Genomic DNA, 24,028 nt, shown 5'->3' with positions numbered 1-24,028 from the left:
TTGAATTTACTGAAAATTCTAATTTTATACAGTCAATAGTATGTAACTGAGCTTCTAAAAGAAGGTACCAAGCAAATCCAGCATTATTAAAATTCACTTTTAAAAAAACTGCCCCACTGTGCTTAAAAATATGCATCTTAATGATGACCGTCAAACTTATAGGGTATTCTAAAAATTTTACACACCATCCTCATTTATTCTCACTACAATCATTATTGAATTGGCAAGGGAGGTATTTTTTATCCTGTTTTACAGATTAGGAAGAAGGTATGTGGTTAAATAACTTAACCATATCATACACTAAATAAAAATAAACGGCGGAGCTAGAATCACAATGCAATTCTGTTCTCTGAATAAACCACATTACATCATACCAGACCACTCTAGAAAAGGCAATGATTTTGCCCCAAATGAATTTTTGTCCCCAAAGTTACATTTATCATTCTAATTCCAGGGAAGAGATTACCTCCTTAAACACAGTGAGATAGGATTAATAGCTTCTTGGATTCATCCTATGTGAAATCAAGGAAAACAAAACAAAAAAACACTATGTTCAATCAACTTACTTTAAATGAAGGATGTTTTATGCCTGTTCACTTGCACAGTTTTGCTGATGAGCATAATTTAAGAAAAGAGATAAGATCTTACCTCTGGTTTGTCTAACAGAAGACAGCCAAGTTCATAGCAAGCATATGGCTGAACATATAAGTTATTCTGACGACACAACTCATCTTTAACAGCTCGCTGAAAGAACTGAAAGTAATACGAATATTTTTGGAATTAATTCATTTCTCTACTTAGGCTCATTTTCCTCCTTAAGCCTCATCACATCTTTAGGAGCATATCTATTCTGTATCAGATTTTCTCCTTTTCTGCATCTTTGTTCCTTCCCATTTATTCTCATCCATATCTTATAAGTCCTTTACATACCTGTCTGGTGAACTTGCGCCAGTATATGTTACCCATCAGTCAGCCCAATCTGTGCTATTTATTTTCCCGGTTGACACACCAGCCTCTTTTGACTTTATTGCAGAGAACATCTTTATCTGCATCTCCAAATCGGAACATTCCATTTTAATATTTAAGACAGAAAGTAAACAAGCCAAGAACCATCTCTTGACAGGTGTCTTGACTGTATCTTACTGATACTTAAGCATATGACCTAAAATAAGCTATTTAGAGCTGTGTAATAGCTATTATACCCCACACTGAAAATTAATTTTAAATTATAATACAAGTGTATCAACACCCTAGGATTTAAAAGCCGAAGTCTGTTACTACAGTACATGACTCTCTCAAAGAATAATCAAAATAACACCTGGATGTATGTTAAAAAAAAAAAACAACCAAACAAAAAACTCAGAAAAATCTCTCCAACTACATTTGAAGATAATGAATGGTTCTTTTTCATAGAGTACGTTCGCAGAATATCTTAAGCTAACAACTTTCTAGACCTCACCTCAGTAATGCGTCAATAATCTGCAGTTATAGAGGGAGGAAAAGTGGACACAGGCTGACATGCCTGATCATATTTGTATTTACCTAGCTAGGAGGCTTCACTCTGCTCCTTCAAAATTGTCTGCCTCCTCATTTCTTCCTCCTCCAATTGAGGCTGTCATCTTTGATAAACAGCTAGTGCCAGAAAAGAAGCCCATAGGTGAAGAAGTATTCTAAGGCTCTGAAGTCACATTAAAAACTAGTATGAACCGTCATCAACTTCTGGCATCTGAGAAGATGACCGTAATCAAATAAAGTGGATGAAACTCACTGCAGTGGGAGATTAGCTTTATGTAATGCTTTCTCCTTTTTCTTATTCCCAAGCATATATGTAGGTTTTCACAGTTTAGTTTCCTTAGCCATGACACCACATGAACAGTTTACCTGGACAGCATCTTCTGAGTTCCCTAGACATTTGTGTATGGCACCAAGAAACAAATACTTTAATCCAACGACAGATGAATCATCCACTTCATGGCAAGCTTAAAGAGAAGCGAAAACAGCAGGAAGGAAATACGTTCACTTAATTCCTTAAATATCATCAAGAGTTAAGCATTTCATTGTTCAGCAACGTATTCAAGTTCAAACTGAGAAGGTTTCCCTTCCTCATCCATTAGTGAGTATCTTTAGTCAAAGAAAGACAAAGATATCAAACTTCATGGTGCCAAGAAGGCTCAAAATTGCATCATATTATTACTAGGTCAAAGAAGCCAATGTGAAAAGGCTGCATACTGTACAACTGCAACTACATGACGTTCCGGAAAAGGCAAAACTGTGGTGAGTTGCCAGAGGTCTGGAAGGTAGAGCACAGGGGATTTTCAGGCCAGTGAAACTATTCTGTATCATACTATCTGTAAGAGCGGATACATGTCACGATACATTTGTCAGATCCCATAGAATGTACGAAACAAAGCATACACTCTAATGTAAATTACGGACTTCCGGTGAGAATGCTGTGCCAGTGTTGCTTCATCAGTTTTAACAAATGCACCGCAACAGGGGGGATGTTAATGGTTGGAGAGGCTGTGTGGGTACACATGGCGGGGGGGAGGTTTGAGGTGTGTAGGAACTCTCTGTCCTGTCCAATTTTGCTTGAATCTAAAACTGCTAAAGTCTATTGGTATCTTTCAATTGCATCATATTAATTCAAAAAACCATGCAATGAGCACCTTCACATGTTTGTAGGAGGTACTGCACCAGTCTCTGAGAGGGCATCAGACTTGACCCCTCCACTTCGAGAAGCCTGACATCTACTGCGGAGGATGGGCACACATGCTGGGAGGATAACATGGAAGTTTTCCAAGGAAATGAGAAGAGTGGAAATTGGAAACAGAGTGGAGCTAATACAGGAGGAAAAATGGTAATTACTTCTATGAACCAATAAAGATACTGAGATTTGAAAAGATTTTATAGAAACATACACATACAATATATATGTGCACACATACACACATGTATATCACACACAAATGTATGTACATGTATATATGTACATGTGTGTGTGTATGTGTATATGTAGGGAGAGAGAGAGAGAGAGAGAGAGAGAGAGAGAGAGAGAGAGAGAGAGCGCGCGTGAGCGAGAGCGCTCAAGGTTCCAGAAAAAGTTTTGGAAGTTATTGGAAGAGCTGGGTAGACTGGCAAAGAGGTAAATGTGAAGAAGAGTCTAAACCTACAGAAGCAGGAGGTGCCTCAAAAACCTAGGCTGAAAATACCTCCACAGAAAAAGTACTCAAAAGATATTACGGCAGTGGCAGTGTTAAGGAAAGGGGAATGTACTTCCTTCATCCCCTCATTCATTCACTAATTCTACTCATTCATTCAATATTTATTGAGCAACTACTATATGACAGCAGTGACCAAAGAGAAAAAAATTCCTGCCCTTAGGAAACTAACATTTTGTGGAGGAGAGAGAGAGCACAAAAGACAGATAGGTAAAATAAGTGTATTAAGGAAGTGTACACACTAAGGTAAAAAATAAAGACAGGAAAGGGGATAGCGGTATGCATGTGTGTCGGAAAGGTACAGGTTAAGGCCCATTGAAAAAGCCACAGGTGGGTAAAGACCTGAAGAAAATGAGTGAAGGAGCCATGTGGATATTTGTGGGAAGAGCTTTTGAAGCCAGAGAACAGCAAGTGCAAAGGCACTAAGGACTGCATGTGCCTGGTGTGTTCAAGATCAGTAAGGAGTGCGGCTGGAGCCTGGTGAGCGGGAGGAAGCGTGGTGAGAGGCAATGGCAGTGGGGGCATGTGTACAGACCGTAGGCCACTCAATGGATCCAGACTTTTACTTTGAATAAGATGAGGCCACAGAAGGTCTCAGAAGTGAACCACCACCACATGACTTAGGTTTTAATAGGAGCACTCTGACTGCTGTGCTGAGAATACACGGTGACATCCTTAAAACGCAGAGGAAGCATGCAGTGGAGACGGGCAGGTGGGTGAGGAAGGGAATGAATGAAATTACAAGACAAGGATATAAGAATCCAGCTAGCTCTGCTGATGCAGGGAGTCACAGACAGGGACTGTCATAAGCTGAGTGCACAAAGCTGTGTGGGCCTGATGGGAAGAGTGTAATCAATGCAGATGACCTCTATCACCCACGATCAGGTGGGTTTTTTTCTCCTGGAACTTAACTATTTCTCTACAAAGATCTTCACCTGTTTTCTATATGACTGAGTCGATTTGGATCATTACTGCTTAACACTGGAGAATGAGATAATCTAATTAACAGCTCTCTTAACTGGATTTTTAGCAAAAATACTAGAGAATTATCTCATATTCACTCCAGAGCCCACCTCCCGCCCCAGGGCCACATCGTTGTTGTTTATTTTGACAGCTGGAAAGGAGCTCAGAGAATATTTAGTCACATTAAGTGATGATCGTTTGTGTGCCTGACAATTACCATTTTATATTTGCATGTCTGTTTTAATTATCTCTAAACACATGATCCTGCACTTGTGCATTAAAAAGAATACCTAAGGGGCTTCCCTGGTGGTGCAGTGGTTAAGAATCCACGTGCCAATGCAGGGGACACGGGCTCGAGCCCTGGTCTGGGAAGATACCATATGCTGCAGAGCAACTAAGTCCATGAGCCACAACTACTGAGCCTGTGCTCTAGAGCCTGCAAACCACAACTACTGAGCCTGCATGCCACAACTACTGAAGGCCGCACACCTAGAGCCCGTGCACTGCAACGAAGAGTAGCCCCCGCTGGCCGCAACTAGAGAAAGCCCGCAAGCAGCAATGAAGACCCAATGCAGCCAAAAACTAAAAAATGAATAAATAAAATAAATAAATAAATTTATTTTTTTTAAAAAAGAATACCTAAAATTCCTTACTGGTCTTTTGAGTTAGACATTGGTAGATATTCCAGACTTGCATCAACAACAAGGGATGGGTTTAAAATTATGAATCTTTTTAAACAGAGCAGAACTTGAACATCCGAGAAAATTCTGTTTCCTTCCAAGTAATTCCCTTAGGAGGGTTACACACTTACCCTAATTACAGGGCCTTTGCACACAATTTCTTTTGGAGTTGCATTACTTTGCTCTGGAATATCAACACTGACCAATTTTTTGACCTTTGAGAAGGAACATTTTTTTTTTTTTAAATAAGCAACAGGCATCTGCAGGGAATTCTGATGATAAAAGTATGTGATTCAAGGGAAAACGCTATATTTGATCAAAAACAAGTGTGACTACAAAGAAATCTGACAAATTTTATACAGCCACTAGTTTTGAATAAGTCCAAAATATTAATACTAAATCACTTTTGGAAAAGAGCAGCATATATGTGAATAAGACTACATTTCCAAAGGTAACTGCTTTCTATAAAACCATCTTTTTGGATGAACAGTCAGTGGCATTTCATACCCACGGGTTCTGCATTCACGGATGCAACCAACTGTGGATCGAAAATATTCTGGGGAAAAAAAAAATTCCAGAAAGCAACTAATTACATACTATTTACATTGTATTTGCAACTATATATATAGCATTTACATCATATCAGGTATTACAAGTAATCTGGAGATGATTTAACGTAAACATGGAAAAGTGCATGTAGGTTATATGCAAATACTACACCATTTTATATGAGGGACTTGCACATTCGCGGGTTTTGGTATGTGTAGGGGGTCCTGGAACCAATCCCCCACAGATACACAGGGATAACTGTATGTGTGTGTGTTTAAATTTATTTATTTATTTATTTTTGGCCGTGTTGGGTCTTCGTTGCTGCACGTGGGCTTTCTCCAGTTATGGCGAGAGGGGACTACGTTGTGGTGCGTGGGCTTCTCATTGCAGTGGCTTCTCTTGTTGCGGAGCATGGGCTCTAGGCACACGGGTTTCAGTAGTTGTGGCTCGCGGGCTCTAGAGCACAGGCTCAGTAGTTGTGGCGCACGGGCTTAGTTGCTCCGCGGCATGTGGGATCTTCCCGGACCAGGGATCGAACCCATGTCCCCTGCATTGGCAGGTGGATTCTTAACCACTGCGCCACCAGGAAGTCCCTGTGTTTTAACACAGCACTCTCACCATGTAATCATTTTTCCAGCTGCATGGTTTAAATATCTTCATGCTCCCAGGAAGATGAAGCTGTGTGTAGAGAGCTGAAAGCTTTGCTAGTCAATGTGCCATCCTCAGACCAGCAGCAGAGACACTTGCTCCTATGGGAGCTGGGCAAGTCACCTAACTGTTCCGAGTCTTGCCTTCCTCATTATAAAATGGGCACAACAATGCTGTCTGCCTTTTCTACTTCCCTGGGTTCCAGTGAAGAGCAAAGGAAATAATCTGCCAGACTATAAAATATCATTCAAATGTCTGCCATTATACCTTTAGAAGAAATGTTTCTTTTTTTTAAAATTTATTTTTATTTTATTTATTTTTGGCTGCATTGGGTCTTCGTTGCTGCACGCGGGCTTTCTCTAGCTGCTGCGAGCGGGGCTACTCTGTTGCGGTGTGCGGGCTTCTCACTGTGGTGGCTTCTCTTGTTGCGGAGCACAGGCTCTAGGCATGCAAGCTTCAGTAGTTGTGGCACACGGGCTCAGTAGTTGTGGCTCTCGGGCTCTAGAGCGCAGGCTCAGTAGTTGTGGTGCACGGGCTTAGCTGCTCCGCGGCATGTGGGATCTTCCTGGACCAGGGCTCGAACCCGTGTCCCCTGCATTGGCAGGCAGATTCTTAACCACTGTGCCAACAGGGAAGCCCACAATATTTCTTTAATAAACAGTAAAGCTTTATTTTACTAAAAGACTTATTCTCTCCATGAACTTCTCCTACAACTATAATAAAAATGACTTTATGAAGGTTTTATTACCATAACTTATAGTCTTATGATTTTTTAAACATATGAATCAAAAAGGTAGGTTCCCAATTATACTCCTTGGTGTCTACTCAAGAGAAATCAGTATGTAATTCCACACAAAAGGTCAGTACACTTATGTTGCACACTTATGTTTGTAGCAGCTTTACGCACGGTCGCTAAACACCCAGAAAATGTCCCGTAGGAGAAGGAATAAACAAATCGTGGGACAGGTATAGCCATACGATGGAATTCCACTCAACAAGTGAGAGGAACAAACTACTGACACAGATACAACGTGGGTGTCACAGACACTAGGCTGCACAAATGAAGCCACGCACTAAAAAGTACACACTGTCTGATTCCACTTGTACGAAGTTAAAACATAATCTGTGGAGAGAAAAATCAGAACAGGGGTTGCCATGGGTGGGGCCTGACTGAGAAGGGGCATAAGGGAAATCTCGGGTGGAAGAAATGTTCTGTGTCTTGATCATGGGGTGGATGCCACAGTGTATATATTTGTCAAAACTCACTGAACTGCATGTACGCTTAATATCTGTGCATTTTAATGGATGTCCATATGAAAAAAGGTTTCATTGCGGGGGGCAGGTGGAAACATATGCTTCCAGCCACCCGCATGGCTTTAGGATTAACAACCCTGACGATCAGTGTGCATCGTCACACACTGCGGACAAGGCAAGTACATCTGTCCCTTCCAGTGCCTCCTACTTCCATCACCTAAGTGACGGAACTTTTTCAACCATCGCACCATTTGTCCAAGAATGACAGATTTGTACTCTCTGAATCAGAGGAGATTAGTGACACACTGAAGGAACAAGCTGCCGTGCACAGTTTTGTTTTGTTTTTTTTACCTTGACTCATCCTCTGTAGGTTGGGGAGGGAGCAGTTGGGGAGGGCTTTCCACAAGTACAACACTTCAATGGACGCCAGCACGCACAGCGCTTTGGTTGGGGTTTGTTTCCGAAATCTCTCTGCCTGCAAGCAGTTGGAATGATTAGGCAACATGAGAAAAAAAACAAATTCAGATAACAAAAATATTTCAGAGACATTAAAAAATACATGGTTCATATCTGATGTGAACGGTCCCCTCCCGCAAAGTTAAAAATGAAAATTTCTCTCTAAATTTTGCTCTCTGGTTTTTAATATATTGGTAGATATGCCTTTCTCTTATTCAATTCAATCTACTATCAAGATCCAGGATATATTTTGAAAACTTTAAACTGAAATGAATCTAGTTTCATTCTAAGTCAAAGAAATTTATAAAAGCTGGGTGACAAATAATAACTTGATGGGTTTATATGGAGGATGCAATCCTAGATGCCTTTTAGTTACGGTCTTATTGACGTTTTAGTTTTCTAATTAGTCCCAGTCCTCTCAGGGGCATTCCACATTACAATCTAGTTTATACTCACACTAAATCATTCAATGTTCATTCAGTAAAAACTTACAACTAAAAACATGGAAAATTCAGGATATAAGTTGTCAGGTAACCCATGGTAATTCAGCTAAACTGTATTCTTAAAAGTACAGAAGTAAATTAGGGGCTTTGTCCCTACAGTCCTGGGCCCTTCTGCTGGTATATTTGATGCACACTTTTGTTTTTTATTAGGGCAGAACGTGATGCTTTCACTATATGAGAACTAACAGCCTGTATCTCTTGCCCAGGTTCTGCTGATTTGCATTCTTCTGAGACTACCTAGCTCTTCAGACAGATGTTCTTCCTCTCTGGAGGCTCATGAGCTCCACCGGATCTGTAATGTCTCTATCCATTCAAAGAAACAACTGCTTTAATGATCTGCAACCAAACAGTACTTTGCATTCAGAGCAGAAGAATGACATGGGAGTAAATTCTCTCCACAGTCGTGAACTGCATTTTGCATGGCATTAGGTTGCCAGCTACGCATATGATTTCTTAAAAACTGTCCAAGGTGGCAATGGTTGCAAATATCCATCATAAATGACACACCAGATCAACAGGTTCCAACATACCTTTTTCACTGAGAACTGTTCAATCTGATTGTTCTTCCTTTTGAAGAGTTTCTGAACTTCTTTAAAGACAATCTGTGCCCCGTCCACATCACCGGTGGCTCCCTGACAAACTGTGAGAAGCCATCGTTGTAATCCTTAAGTATTAGGGGGAAAATGCCACTAACGGATACCTAGGTTGATGATACTTGGAAAACGTTACCAAAGGAAAAAATGGGAGCAAATATTTTTAAAGACTGTTACACATGGGACTACACCACCCTGCTGATCGTCGTTCCACCGATTCAACAACTATTTCCCAGGACTTCCCTGGTGGCGCAGTGGTTAAGAATCCACCTGCCAATGCAGCGGACACGGGCCCGATCCCTGGTCCGGGAAGATCCTACAGGTCTCGGAGCAACTAACCCCTGTGCTACAACTACTGAGCCTGCTTGCCTAGGGCTCGTGCTCCGCAACAAGAAGCCTGGGCAACGCAACAAAGAGTTGCCCCCTGCTCGCCGACTAGAGAAAGTCTGCATGCAGCAACGAAGACCCAACGCAGCGCAAAATAAACAAAACAAAAAAAACTATTTCCCTGGCGCTAGGTTCCCTGAGCTTTGGGGCGGTGGGGGGGGGGGGACAGGTGGGAAAACTACAGTCCTAAGTCCTCTTTGGGGGAGATAGTCTAGTCTTGAACATTAACAAAACCCCCAGATATTATCACAGACTACAGTCCATTTAGAGCTCACATACTCGGAAAGTGGAAGAAAAAGGAATCTAGGCAAGAACACTTAGGAGCCAGGAGGACTGTGAAAGCCTCACGGTAGTAGAAGGATACCCCTGCACCTGGCAAGAAAGTCATGGATTAGTCCTACACGTTTACTGGGCACCTACCACCTACAGCCACCAGGAAGAATGTGAAGAAGACATACACACGTTTACACCCAGAAGAAACTTAAATTTCAGCTGGAGAGAGTAGACACACAGTCCAGAGCTACAATGTATATAGTGATGGGAGCCTTGGGAGTCCTGGCACCAAAGTACTTTTGGAAAAGCTCAACAAGGGAAGGGATGGTTTCTTTCTGGAGTGATCAGGGCAGCTCTGAGGAACTAAGAGTCAAGCTGAGCCTTGGAGGGGGTAAGATTTTGATGGTCTGCATGCTATCTTCATCCCACCCAGAGCCCCCGGCAGAGACGTAGTCGTATTTCCTTTGGTTCACCTGCTCGCTACCTTCTCCAAACTTCACACCAGGCTGCAGTCCCATCCCTTCTAGGAACTTTATCAACTACTCTTTGTTGTCCTCTTTTCAACTCCCATGAAGATGAATTCACTTCTGTTAACTTTTTGTTGCTTTTGTCTTTGCCACATATCGTTTTTCAACCCCCAGTTGGAATGTCCATTGATTTGCTAGTTCTTTCTTCTTTATTCGAGTAGTCCTACAACTGGGTGGTCCCATACTCGCATTTTGGGGCTTGGTCAAGCCAGGCACAGGGCTATGGCATGTCAGAGGATGGGCAGCTAACGGAAGGGTCAAAGAAGCACAAGCAGCAAGGTTTTCAGAAAGCTGAGGTCATCAAGGTGATGGGAAAGGCAGAAGATTTCTACTGGGAATAAGTGGGATTAGGCTGAATATTCAAAAGGAGAGATCACCCCCAGTTATAAGAGCAGCACTGCTCCAGATGTGGTGGCCTGAACCCGACCAAAATGACCTCATCGGTTGGGTTATAACATTTCAAAACCAGGAAGAAGTTCAGTGATCGTTCTGTAAAACAACTCCAATATATTATAGATCAGAGGATGTAGAGGTCCAGGAAAGTAAAAGTCTTGCCTGAGGTCACACAGTAGATCAATTAAAAAGAATAATTTCCGCTGCCCCTAGCCTGAGGTCTCCTCAGATAACTGATAACATTATTATATAGTCACATAATATTAAAAAAAGAATGAGCAACTGTGGGTACACAAGAGAGTCATAAACATCAACGGTAACAGGATCTGAATCGCCTTTGCAGTTCTACAACACTAATACCTCAGATCCTGAAGAATATACACCACCTCCTCTCAGTACAGTTACAGACAGTTGCTTTAAAAGACGCAGATGTTTGAAAGCATGAGTGTCTCTGATTTACCCTAAGTCTGAGACCTACACAGAACTTAGGATGCTTGGCTCATCCATTAAGACTAAGCTTTTCGGTTAACTTCTTCTGGGTAACATACCCAACAGAATTGAAAGCAGGGTCTCAAAAAGAACCGTGTCCACAGCAGCAAGACTCACAATGGCCAAAGGGTGGAAACAACCCAAGCATCCACTGACAATGAACGGATAAACAAAACGTGGTCTGTACATACAATGGAATATTATTCAGCCTTAAAAATGAATGAAATTCTGACACATACTACAATATGGATGAACCTTGAGGGCACTATGCTAAGTGAAATAAACCAGCTTCAATCAAGTCCACTTACCTAGAATAATCCAATTCACACAGACAGAAAGTAGAGCAGTGGTTGTTAGTGGCTGGGGAGGGGGGAGTTATTGTGTAATGAGCATAGAGTTTCAGTTTGGGACAATGAAGTTGGACAGTGGTGATGGCTGTGAAGGAACTTAATGCCACGGAACCACACCCTTAAACATGGTTAAAATAGGGACTTCCCCGGCGGTCCAGTGGTTAGGATTCTGGGCTTTCTCTGCTGGGGGCCTGAGTTCGATCTCTGGTTGGGGAATTAAGATCCTGTAAGCTGCGTGGTGCGGCCAAAAAAAAAATTTTTTTGTAATGGTTAAAATACATTTTATGTATATTTTACCATAATAAAAGAAACCTCTCAGCCATAAGATGAATAAGGTCTGAAGATCTAACGTATAACATGGTGACTATATGTGATCATACGGTATCGTAAAATTGAAATTTGCCAAGAGAGTAGAACTTAAATGTTCTTACAAAAAAAGAGATAAATATAAAAAAAGAAAGCACAAGGAACTAAGCCCCGAATGGTAGTGTTTCTGGCCGCTGAATGCCCATTTTCTCCGACGCTGCCTGTAACACGTACCTGTCCTTCGGGCCAACTCAAATGACAGCTCCTGCAAGGAGCCTTGTCTGAGAGCTTGACAGTGACCTCCCCTCCCCTCCCCACGTACTCTTTAGGGGGAGCTCCTCACACGTCATCTGCACGAAGCCCCCGCGGAGAGGTGGCGCCTAGAGCCTTTCACGCTTTATCACCTGCCACCACTGGTATGATCCTGGGATCTCCAGGATCTGGAGAATAAATGCTCCTCTACACAGCCACACCGTCCCATTGTTTCTTCACGGTCTATGCTCAACAACGATTAAAAAGAAACAGTTGCCCACAGTGACTACGTGGCCCCATTACACCCTAACGACTGCCGGGGGGTGCTGCAGCCTCTCTGTTTTCCTTCATCCACGTGCTGCGCACACCAAGCCTGCTACTTTCATCTGAGATGCCTGTGAGTTCTGTAAACCAACCCTTAAGGTATCCGAAAAAGCACACTGAAAATAATCCTATTCAAACATCAGCTATAAGAGCCATAAGAAAACGGATTAATACCTGCGGGGCTTGCAGGAAGGCCTGTGAGTATAAGGGCCTTCCGTCCTGACTGCTCACGGACTGTAGTTTCAGAACATCCAGGACAGATACATTAGTCACCATCTTCTAATTCTACCTTATTTTAAAGAGACCAGTTAAGGGGATGGAATGACAGGAGACGTTTCGTTAAATCCAAATATTCAGAGAAATAAGAAGATATTGAAAATAATGTTTGGATTAGCCTTAAATTTTAAGTAAAAGAATCACTTATATGGGTGTGTAAGGAGAGCTCATTGTTAGAGGCAGAAAATGTACAACTACCTGGGTCTCTTCAATCTCCACCTGGACCATTCTGCATCACAACAGCACTTCATGTATTGTAGCTCAGGGCACAGACGGCTATTTTGTCCACCAGGTGGCAGCATGTCTCTATCTCTTCATTTAAGGGTAAAAAGGCAATACACACTGATATGCCTATCAGACATTACAGTTGTTTCTGCTATAATGACATGCAGTGTTGAATTACCTTGTGTTCTGCAAAATCACACTGTAATTATAATAGGGTTAATAAGTAAAACAAGGTTGGAACAGACTACTCAAAATCCGTACAACTCTGTAACCAGGGCACTAACAATCTAAACAAAGACGTTAACACGATTTAAAGACATGTTAAATTCTTTAAAATTCTTTAAATTCCTAATAAATCAAAAATAGATTTGAGAAAATAAAGGAGAGTGGTAAGGGTAAGTTGAGGCTGTTTAGGACAAAAACAAAAAGCTCACAATAAGCATTTCCAGGACCCAGCATGTGACCAAACCCAGCCCTGAGGGGACGTGGGGAGGGGCAGGGCGTGCAGCGCCGAACCACCCCGCTGTTCAGATGGGCTGGGGAGAGCTGCTCCTCAGCTGCTATTTACTTGTAGCCCAAAACAACACACGCTGTGGGAAACTGTGAAGAACACAACTTCTGCATCCTCTGCCATCACTCTCCCACCGGCCAACGCACGTCGGCTAATCTGAGACAGCGAAGGGCGCGCTGCGGCCGTGCAGACCGTGGGCTACTCACCTGCAGTTAAATAGGCGTAATAGCACTGGGACCACCGGGACTCGTTTTTTAGCCTCTCAAAGGAGTCAAATGCATCCTTGAAATTCAGCTCTATCATGCTGCACCAACCTGTGAAAGAGATATTTCTAGTACGGGACCCTAAAGTAATATGTACAGCCCATCTGTACATTACAAACGTCTTATTCTGCTGACTCTCTGTGAGGGCTCCACGTCAACAGCCTGAAAACTTCCTAAGTATCTTTTCCCTCATAAATATTTTCAATATGATGTTTTGAGTACACAAGGCATCTCTGATTTCACAACCAATGAAGCAGTTTCGAAGGGAGGAAAGTAAAAATTTCTAGGGAAACCGTCCAATTTGCCTCCCCCGGCTGGAGATCGACCCAAGCACGGTGGTTCTTCTCTCCCAAGAGCAGGCACCGGCGCAAAGAAAGAAGCGATGCCAGTAGATTACATACACAGTGACCATCTCGAAAAGCCTCAGATGCTCACCTGAGCATTTATGATCACAGTCAATTAGCAACCTTTTCTGAGAATTGGAGAGGAAGCCAGTGAGAAATCAAGTACTTGCCACCCTTCCCTCTGCAGGGGCAGAGAAAGGACCCCACCTCTCCCAGAGCAAAACACTGTTAGGGTGGCATCCTGGGTGGGGGGGGGGGGCAGCAGCAATAAGGAAACAAGGAATTTTATCCCTCGTTGTTAGTAACGGTATCTCCCATCCACGGAGCCATCCTGTTGTGTGTCAGGCAGGCATCTGATGTAGTTCTTGTTAATCCTAGTGCAGTCTTGGAAAGGTGGCTGACGGCGTCCTCACCTGCCCAAGGGGAAAGCCTAAGGCATGAAGAGGCTTCAGGACTTGCTCAAGGTCACACGGCTAGTAAGAGGGAAGAACTGAGGGTCGAAGGCCATTGCTCTCTCCTGCCCACGATTTGCCTCCATAAAAAAATTCTGTTATCCGCTGCACCATGAAGAAGTCGTGTCACCTTAGACCTACGATTTGAACTAGAGGGATGAAGGGGAGCCACACTTCCAGAAAATTCAGTGTCAAATTCTATGGGATATGATATGAAGTTGACATATTTTAGAGTAAACATTGGGGCTAATTCTTTCCATCCTAAAATGGACATTGGGATAAGATTTGAATTAAACGCCGCAACAGAGGTGGGAGGCAGCACCACAGCTGAATAAGGAGGCCAAGTCCTGACTTTGCTATTCCCACTTCCCCCCACCCCAACCCTGAGTTAACCTTCTGAAGTCCTTAGTTCTGGGTTTCGATATTTCCAAGATTCCTTCCGTTCTGACATTCTACCCTGCCACAGACCGGAAACAGTGCACACACGAAAAAAGGCCACCATAATCATTTCACAATATATTCAGGTATCAAATCTTCATGTTGTACACTTTAAATACAATGTTACGTATCAAAGGTATCTCAATAAAACTACAAGAAAAAAGATAACAGTGTCCTAAACAAGAGAAATAAAAGGACATCGAAGCTAGTCCCTTCAAGTCCTATACTGTTTCATCGGTTGTGAAATCAGAGATGCCTGGTCTTACTCAAAACATCACATTGATAATGTGTTTCACATTCCATTCCACATTATGGCTACTAACCAGAGCTCCAGCAGAGTTTACAGAAAAATACATTTCCCACTGGATCATACCTCATCTCCACTCCCTAAGCTACAACAGGCGTTTAAAACATAATACTGATTATTGGGCAGTTCTCAATCTTTTAGTTTGCACTCTTCTTTAAAAAAAGATTCAGGAAGACAATTATGTCTACAGCAGGCAAGCAAGTGGCAAACAAATGCCTCCAAGTCTGTCTATAAATTCCCCTCCAGGAGGGGAGAAGCAGGAGGAAGCAGCTAACATATGTGGCCAGGCATCCTGTCTGATGCTCATCCGGCTAATTTCATCTTAATTACACAGCTGCTCCCAGGGCAGGCGCCTGAGCTCCAGGGGCTACTACGAGGGTGAGGTCTCCAAGTTAGCTGGCAGAAGAGCTGGAATTGGAATCTATGCGCCCAATTTTCTCCTAAGCCGTAGTTTTCTTCTCAGGTAAACATTGGTGGGAGGGAAGAGAAAACAGTTCTGAATTCTAATATCCAGTCCAATAAAATATTCACAAATGGTTTTTACTCAATTAATTTAAGTTTACCTATCATCCTAGAATCTAAATGTTATAAGGAGCAAAATATTAGAAAGAAGTAATGAGAATTCATTAAGTACCACTACTTGTGCTGTGGTAACAAAGTCCTATTATTACACAAGGCGGCAGGCATCTCACAAAGACACAAACTGAAGAGCATTAACAATGAAAACGTGCACAGGAATGCGTTAACACCGCAGGACAAGAAGCTGGACGTTCAGCTGGACATGAGCTATTGCATTAATACTATTTCAATGACAAGGGACCGGACATTCGATACTTACCAATTTCATACAGACACACGTGTTGGATTTCTCTCTGGTCTACTGCAAGTTCCAGAGCAGTATGGAAGGAAGTCAAGGCACTGTTGATTTGACACTAAGGAAAAAATGACAACAGTTACTGGCTAAGATCTGTCATTAACATTACGAGCATCCTAGTTCAAAAGCATCCTTTCCCTTGGTAGTCAAGCAGATTAAGCAGTAGAGAAGAGGGCGATGTAAAGGTTTCTGGGAAAACGCCCCCTTTCCCCTCACATGGTTGTCAGCTGAACAGAGCGCAGGCCACTCCTCCTTCTGCTCGGTCAGAAGGACTCACCAGTGAGGGCTCGGCTCACACCACCCTCTCCCACAGCGGTCTCTGTGCACACGTGCACTAGAACTTGGTGTGTGATCAATACAATGATTTGCTGATCTGGCTCCATGGTACAGGTAAGCTCGACAGGAGAGGGACTGCATCTCACCCTCCTGCATACACCCACTGGGCCCAGAGACACTGGTAGTCACTACTGCCCAGGGCCAGTCCATTAGCCCAGCCTCAGCCTCTCCCTGTTCCGGGAGCCCCTCACACTCTACCACACAACTTGGTGATGTTCTCCGAATGCTTCTGGTCATCAGCCCTCTTCTCTCAACACTTCAGAAATTCTCTGAGGGTCCAGATTACACTTCCGACTTTTGCATTCATCTAGCACTGTCCAGAACCCCAGTAGACTCTCAAATGCCCGTCCCACCGTTTCCTGGTTAAATACATTTAGTGTTTTCTTCCATGAAAGATCTCGTTCAAAGTCTGCTGATCTGATGCCACAAGCACCTGGTAAGAGCACCTAAAAGGCACCATCAGGATAAAAGGGAGGTAAACTAAACCGTAAATACAGCAACGACAGGCGTTAAGTATCACGCATCAGTAATAATATAAATCCTAAATGTCCCAAAGATGCGACACAGCCTGCCCTCGCTGACACATGCCCAGGAGCGCTCCTTTCTCCCTCCCGCAGGTGCCAGCGCCTCTCTTCCCGCCCTACACTCAGCCCTCCTCTCTGTGCTTCCCTGTGTGCCTCCTTCTGCTGCTCCCAGGCGACTCCCTTTCCAAGGACCCTGGCTGCCTCTTCTCCCCCAGGGCAGCCAAGCTGGGGGCATGAAGGGTCTTAGAAGAGGGGCTGCTGGTTTCCCTGAGACCAGACCCACCAGGTTCCTCAGCTCCTTGAGTGGTGCACGGTCACTGCAGGAGGCCCCAGGACTCCACAAAGGGCACAGATGAGTCAGCAAGGAGATTGGCAGGACAGTCTGACTCAGGAACTCTGGAAGCCAAATGACTCAGTAACCACGGCCATGGCTGGACCAGTAACTGTTCGTGCCCCACAGTAACACTTCACTCTGCTATCAGCAAGTTTCAGACTGTAGCGTTCAATCCTGTATCACCACCCACAAGTGCTCGGAAGATACAGAAGGTAGCCACGGAAGATACACATCACTGTATCACTAATTCCTGTTCTCAACTAGCTCAACACCTAGTTGAAGGGAACCTCACAGGAATGAAACAGGCCTCCAGCTCTTAAGTCAGACATTTACACTGGAGCACACAGCCAGATACCAAAGGTAAAAGCTCAATCAATCTCTAATGAAAAGCAAGTGTGTGTGGAGAGGGATCTGGACACTCATTACTCCCATTTCTAACTTTCCCCTTTCTGGATCAATACTGCTTTCCCTGCATCACACATGCATTCAATTTAGCCTATTTGCACAGAAACCACAGGGTTAGGGATTCTGCTTTTGCATGCACCTCCCCAGTTTCCCAAGTTAATGGCATTCAACTATCACCCCCAGGATATTTCCAGATGGGACATCACTACCAAGCTGACCCCAGCTGGGGTTCAGTGCATGGCAGTGCAACACCACGCTGCCCTTCAGAGGATAGAAAACTACTTGGTGAACATTTATCAGGCAACTACTGGGTGCCCAGGATGGAACTGGACTCTGAAGCCACCAAGATGAGTCAAAACTAAGCTCTGAATGCAAGAAAAGAAGCCAAATAATACTTGAATCAACGTTATTTCTCTTAACCCTTTCAAAAACTCTGAGATAGGTATGCATTAGTTCCATTTTCGGATGAAGAAACTGATGTTCAACAACTGTAAGTGCTCAGTCAAGGTCAGGGAGCTAGTAATTGACTAGTATTCAAATTCTGCTCCAACTGCATGCTTTCTTCAGGGAGAGGGATGCAAGTGTGATTAAGCTAAGAATCTGGAGATGAGGGAGAGTCCCTAGATTATCCAGGGGGCGTTAAATGCGATCAACAAGTATCCCTACAAGAGGGAAGCAGAGAGAGGGTTGACATAAGCAGAGGAGAAGGCAACGTGAGAGGATGGAGGCAGAGACTGGAGTGATGTGGCCGCAAGCCCAGGAATGCAGGCAGCCACCAGAGGCAAGAGGCAAGGAATGGACTTTCCCTAGAGCCTCCGGAGGGAGCGCTGCCCTGCTGACTACCTTGATTTGGGCCCAGAGAAACTGATTTTGGACTTCTGGACTCCAGAATTGTGAGAGAATAAATTTCTGTCATTTTAAGCCATAAACTTTGTGATAATTTGTTACAACAGCCTTGGGAAACTAGAACAGTATACTTCCTTAAAGATGAAACTGTGAAGAAAGTTCCAGGCTCTTTGTGTCACAAGCACTTGAATAGAACTGGGAAGTACTGAGACCACTTACGGAGCTTAAAGGCGTTACCCCAGGAGCAAGCATAGCTACAAAACTAATTCTACTTCTAGGCTGATCACTCATTAAGGAAGTACAATGAACAGCCATTAAATTAGTGGAAATATAGTTCCCTTTTCACCAAAACAATTCAGAATAAAAATGATCTGTGGGAGTCTTTATGGTTACAAATTAAAACATCCACAACCCAGTAGAGAAAAGAGGGTTATCCTCAATTTGATACTGGATTCCCAGTTTAATTTTTAAAGAAACACACATACCCTGAATATAGCAAATGGATTAGTATGAAACCAAGAATTATTACTATACGGGCTTTTTGTCTCATGAACTGTGCGCTGATACACTGTGTCACAAAATCTACTTGAAGGCTCAGTCTCCTTGCTGGTAAAAGGAGAAAAAAATGTTGGCAAGCTTTTATCTGCTTCCAGAGGAAGCCATGAAGAATAAAAGCACAAATCTTTGCCAAATTAAATGGAGCATATTTACTGCCAAATTAAAATCAGCAGGACTTACAGCTACAGCACTGTCACTACAGGGATACTGTGTGTTTTTCCAGTTACTCGGGACTTCCTGATAGGTGTATTCTTAGGCATTTTATAACACTTGTGGCAAATGCAAAAGGGATTTGTTTCTCCATTTTATTCTCCAAGTGAATGTTGCTGGTATGTAGGAAACCTGTGGGTTTTTTCAAGTTGATTTTGTACATGTCACATTATTATACTCAGGGATTTTTATAATTCTTAATCTCTTTTTCTCTCGGATTTTCCAGGGAGATATTCAAACCATTTGCAAGTAACGATAGTGCTGTCTCTTCATTTACAACAGACAATTGTAATTGGGTAGGACCTCCAGTTAAAATACTGAATATTAAGCAAGCATAGCACGTATCCTTGGTTTATGCTAATACAAACGATGTGTATACGTTATTATACAGTATATAAAAGAATATGAAAAAGAGGATGTTTTAATGTTGCACCATGAAATACAGTTTGCTGCACGTTTTCAGTAGATGTCCATTTTTACCAAATAGAGAGATTTCCTTTCTAATTTGCTAGTCGTTTGTTTGGTTTTTAAAATCTGGGTTGGGTAGTGCATTTCATTAAATGCCATTTGGGTATCTATTCATAGGAGGGAATGGTTTTATCAATGACTTCCTCAATGCAGCGGATAACAGGGATACAGTTCCTGAGGCTGAACCACGAGTGCCTTTTTGGAATAAGCCCTACTAGGTTGGAATACGGCATTTAAGAAATACGTTGCTGGATTTGATTTGCTAATATTTATTTAGAATTTCTACGTTCAGAATGAAGTGGGGTTTGTTTAGGGCTCTCCCCTGCAAGTTCTGGTGTCAGAATAATGCCAGAACTTGTAGACTGGCAGAAAGTATTTTCATATTCTCTGTGCTCTGGGACTACGTAAATAAATAGCTCACTCTAGAGCCATACCTTCCAACTGAATAATTCATTTGTTTCAATTACTGTAATATAAATGTTTTCTTTTAATGGGCACACAGTATAACGAAGAATGTTAAATACTGGTCAGTAGTACCAGATTTCAGCGCCAACTTCATAACCTACACAATTTTGGACCTTAGGAAGTAATTTTTGTTTATACTCTCAGGGATGCTGAAATAAATGAATTCATGTGAATAAAATGCTCTTAGGAAAGGTACATTGTCTTTAAAACATAGGTATTGTCTATAGGTGCCTTGTCTCCTGTTAACAGCACTGGGAAATACATCACAATATTGTTTTCTAACTTTTAGGACCAAGACTTGCCGTAAGTAGCAATTCAGCTTCTCACAAATTATTTCAGAACCCTGGGAGAAATTCCAGATTTGTTTTTAATTAGTAATGTTTATTTTTTAGAGCAGTATTAGGATTATAGCAAAACTGAGCAGCAAACTCAGAGACTATTTTATTATAAAATAGATTTTTTTAAGAATGAAAGAGTTGTCAGTTTCTCATAATTGTGTTTCTGCAAGTTTCTTATTATGTTTAAGAAAAAAATGCTATTTCTTAGGAATATATAATTTTACGACTGTTAGTTTAATTGTCAAGTACCATAAAGTTTTAAACCAGCTTTGTTCCATTTAATGCATTTTGCCCTCGATTTTTAAATTATCATTGCTGTCAATTTTTAAATTTATGTATGCCTGATATATTTTGTCTACTCTTTTACTTTCTACTTTTGTATCACCATTTAAATTTTTTTAGTTAGCTTGTATATTTATTTAGTTTGTTGGATTTGTCTTTTTTATCCTGATCTGAGAGTTATCTTTTATATAGCAATATGGTAAACATAAATGATTTAGGTAACTAATACTTTTTATATTAATTTAACTTGTTTTTGTTCCCTTAACAGTTACTTTTTTCTTATTATACTATGTTTTGTTTGCTTCATCCTCTTCAGTCCTTTTTTTTGGCCACACATGTTATAGGATTTTAGTTCCCCGACCAGGGATCAAACCCAGGCCCAGGGCAGTGAAAGTGCTGTGTCCTAACCACTGGACCACCAGGGAATTCCCTGCAGTCCTTTAGAAAATGTAAGTTGTCTTTATAATTCTGCTTGTGGTCACATAGAGGTTAAAAAAAAATAAACTAGAGAAATTCCATATTTTATCTAGCAGGTATAATTAGGAGCTGTTTGAGTTAAGATTCTACCACAAATATACAAGTGTGTGCTCTTGCCTGGAGAGACAGGGGACAAAGGAAAATGAAACATGTAATACAAAGGGATGGACAGACCATGGGCAACATTTTCAACCCAATTAAAAAAGATTAAGTTATTCTGAAGCTATTTCCACATTAATATATCTTTAAGGTCTTTAGAAAGTAAAGATCTCAAAGTACAAATATGAAGACACAGTAAGTATGAATATTTTTCAGAGTTAGCACCGTAATCTTGGGGTTAGTAATGTTACATTCTGTTTTACTCAAAGATTTTCACTAGCAATACCAAGCCAAGAGGATTCTCTCAATTCAGCTACCTAGCAAAAAGTTCCATTTCTAGGGCTGCAAAAAAAAAAAAAATGTGAACATGGAAACAAAGCCAAGTTCTTTCAGGGGCCTGGTCCAGACTCTAGTGCCAAAGGGACACCAAGTTCCAGACTTGCCTGAATCTAAAATGCCAAGACTCCGCTTCCCAAGCACACAGTTTCTTTCTGTACCACCTCCAAGTTGCATTTAACATTGAATGACATCACTAACTCACAAACAAATAGGTCTCAGCTCAGAGCCAGTCTGCTGGTATTCAAATAAGGCTGGTATCGCCTAATTCTGTGGGTTAAACTCCAGAGCTGAGAGCACCGGGCAATGGCAAACTGAAGGATGTTCGCCACTGCAAACATCGTTCCTGTGGACCCGGCTGCTGGGGAAGGCACTGCCTGTGTGGATGGCGCTAACGTGCATTTGCTTTAGAGAATTTTCAGCTCTGTTAGACAAGTAAGCTTGTGAAACATAGGCACATTCTCTCAAGATGTGTTAAGTAACTGGTCAGCAAAGAGGCTGTCAGACGCAGGCAGAATTCCCGAAATGTGTTAATACAATAAGTACTTAGCAAGTGGAGCGTGTGTGTGTGTGTGTGTGTGTGTGTGTGTGTGTGTGTGTGTGTGTGTGTGTGTAGAATGAAAGGGCAAAGAGATATACTCAAAAGACCAAATACACAAAACACACTACATAGTCAGAATACTAACTATACATGAGAACTGAATATCCATGAGGTCTTAAATCTGACCCCCCATTGTTGATGCCCATCCTGGCACCATGTGTCCTCTGCCCGAGAAACACCAACAAAACCCATGACGGTCCATCCATTTAATTAGCTGTGGCCAAGTGTACTCATCCCTGTGGGTTTCTGATCAAGTGTGTCACTGGCCCAGGGCAACTCGCACCTATGGGCCCTTGTCTCCTTGTAACCCCTCTCCTGCCAGTGAGGAAGGCTGATGTGCAGACTGAGGCAGGACACTGCACATCGTGTACCCAGGACCCAGGTGGCATGGCCCTTCCACCCCACTTGCACCCTGTCCTAAGAGTGTTAACCTATGCTACCTTTTCCCCCTTGCTCCTGGCTGTGTTTTATATTGATTTAGTAAGCTATGTGATTCAAGCCCGTTTTAATTTGGCCTGTGAGTCTTTCTGTTCTGGGACCTCTGGGAGAACCTGCCGGGTAATATATTTGGAGGCTACCAGGGTACCAGTGACATCTATGTGAAAAGAAAGAGGAAAACCCCAAGTGCCTGGGAGGAGACACTCTCATTGGCACTGCTAACTGTTATGGGTTGAACTGTATCCCTCCCCAAAATTCGTATGTTGAAATCCAAACCCCCAGGATCTCAGAATGCAATTGTATTTGGAGATAAGGTCTTTAAAGAGGTAATTGTATTAAAATGAAGTCTTTAGGGCAGGCCCAAATCCAATATGACTGGTGTCCTTATACAAGAAAAGGAGATGAGGACAGACGTGTGTGCATACGGAGGAAAGACCATGCGAAGACAGAGGGAGAAGGCGGCCGCCCACGAGCCAAGGAGAGAGGCCCCGGAAGAAATCAACCCTGCCCACCTTGGGCTTGGACTTCCAACCTCAGGACTGTGAGAAAATCAATTTCTGTTCTTTGTTATGGTAGCCCTAGGAAGCGAATACACCAGCTAACTATCAGAGGCATCCTCTCTTCAGGGAGCCATTCGCCCCCTCTCCACCCTCATGTATGTGTTGGGAATGGAAAGGGTCCTGCTTCTCGGAAAAATTTTCTGGTCTCAGAGAGTACGAGTACCCGAGCGAAGCCAGGTAAATCACAGTACCCACCCAGCTCAACACCCACCCCTGGAGTTTTTCTTACCAGTGATGAAGGTGGGCAGGTTTAGTCTCTGTCTGTGCAGGCACTCACATATGTGGTACATCAGTTATTTCCTAAGTTATATTGTATAGTAATGTGTATAAATAGTAGACTACCTGCCCCAAAGGTTTTACCATTTACATATGTGCCAACAGTTTATAAAAGGCCCATTTCCCTAAACTATGTTTTTAATACTAGCCAATCACTTTTCAGCGTTGTTTTAATTTGCATCTCCTTGATTGTATCCTGAGGTTCATATGATATTGGCCATTTGTATGTCTTATTTTATAGCTTGTCTGTTTTGGTGCTTTGACTATTTTTCTTTTTGTATGTTTATATTTACCCTTTTAATATGTTCTAATTTTGCAAGAGCTCATTCTAAATTAAGGATGCCAACACTTAATCATTTGTTTCCCAGCTTTATTTTTCTAACTTTATCATTTTTATATAATATATAAGTTATTTGGGGGTCAATTCTACAAACCTTTTGATCAATGTATGATCGATTCTATCAATCCTTCCCTTAATGTTTTGGTTTTAGAGTTATGACTGCACAGTCCTTGATGGGGGATGATGGAGCTTTTACTACTACTATAAACACTGACTCTATGAATTCTGCATAATTAAGGAAAACTTTTCAAAATGCCATAAATATATGGGTTGCTCCTAT

General features: G+C 42.3%; 1 protein-coding gene across 5 annotated transcripts in view; it reads right to left on the bottom strand.

Annotated features, from left to right (window-relative positions):
* Window positions 1-24,028, bottom strand: part of TTC39C (tetratricopeptide repeat domain 39C) — a 100,850-nt gene that overhangs the window by 1,624 nt on the left and 75,198 nt on the right. For 2 of the 5 annotated variants that reach the window (XM_022586839.3, XM_089895009.1), the window contains 6 exons: window positions 15,820-15,913; window positions 13,384-13,491; window positions 8,802-8,911; window positions 7,664-7,787; window positions 1,882-1,979; window positions 649-753 (listed from right to left, as the gene is read on the bottom strand). In XM_022586839.3, coding sequence (XP_022442547.1) covers window positions 649-753; window positions 1,882-1,979; window positions 7,664-7,787; window positions 8,802-8,911; window positions 13,384-13,491; window positions 15,820-15,913 — 639 coding nt within the window. Of the gene's footprint in view, window positions 1-648; window positions 754-1,542; window positions 1,633-1,881; window positions 1,980-5,368; window positions 5,418-6,325; window positions 6,651-7,663; window positions 7,788-8,801; window positions 8,912-13,383; window positions 13,492-15,819; window positions 15,914-24,028 lie in introns of those variants that run through there. The other 3 variants (XM_022586840.3, XR_002646503.3, XR_016387607.1) reach the window with 3 other exon arrangements.

This window comes from Delphinapterus leucas, chromosome 14 (assembly GCF_059928025.1).
Source record: "Delphinapterus leucas isolate spDelLeu-1000000601 "Yukka" chromosome 14, BTC_Dleu_Yukka2, whole genome shotgun sequence".
In the NCBI taxonomy this organism is placed as follows: domain Eukaryota; kingdom Metazoa; phylum Chordata; class Mammalia; order Artiodactyla; family Monodontidae; genus Delphinapterus; species Delphinapterus leucas.
This window is presented reverse-complemented; position numbering and strand designations above follow the sequence as displayed.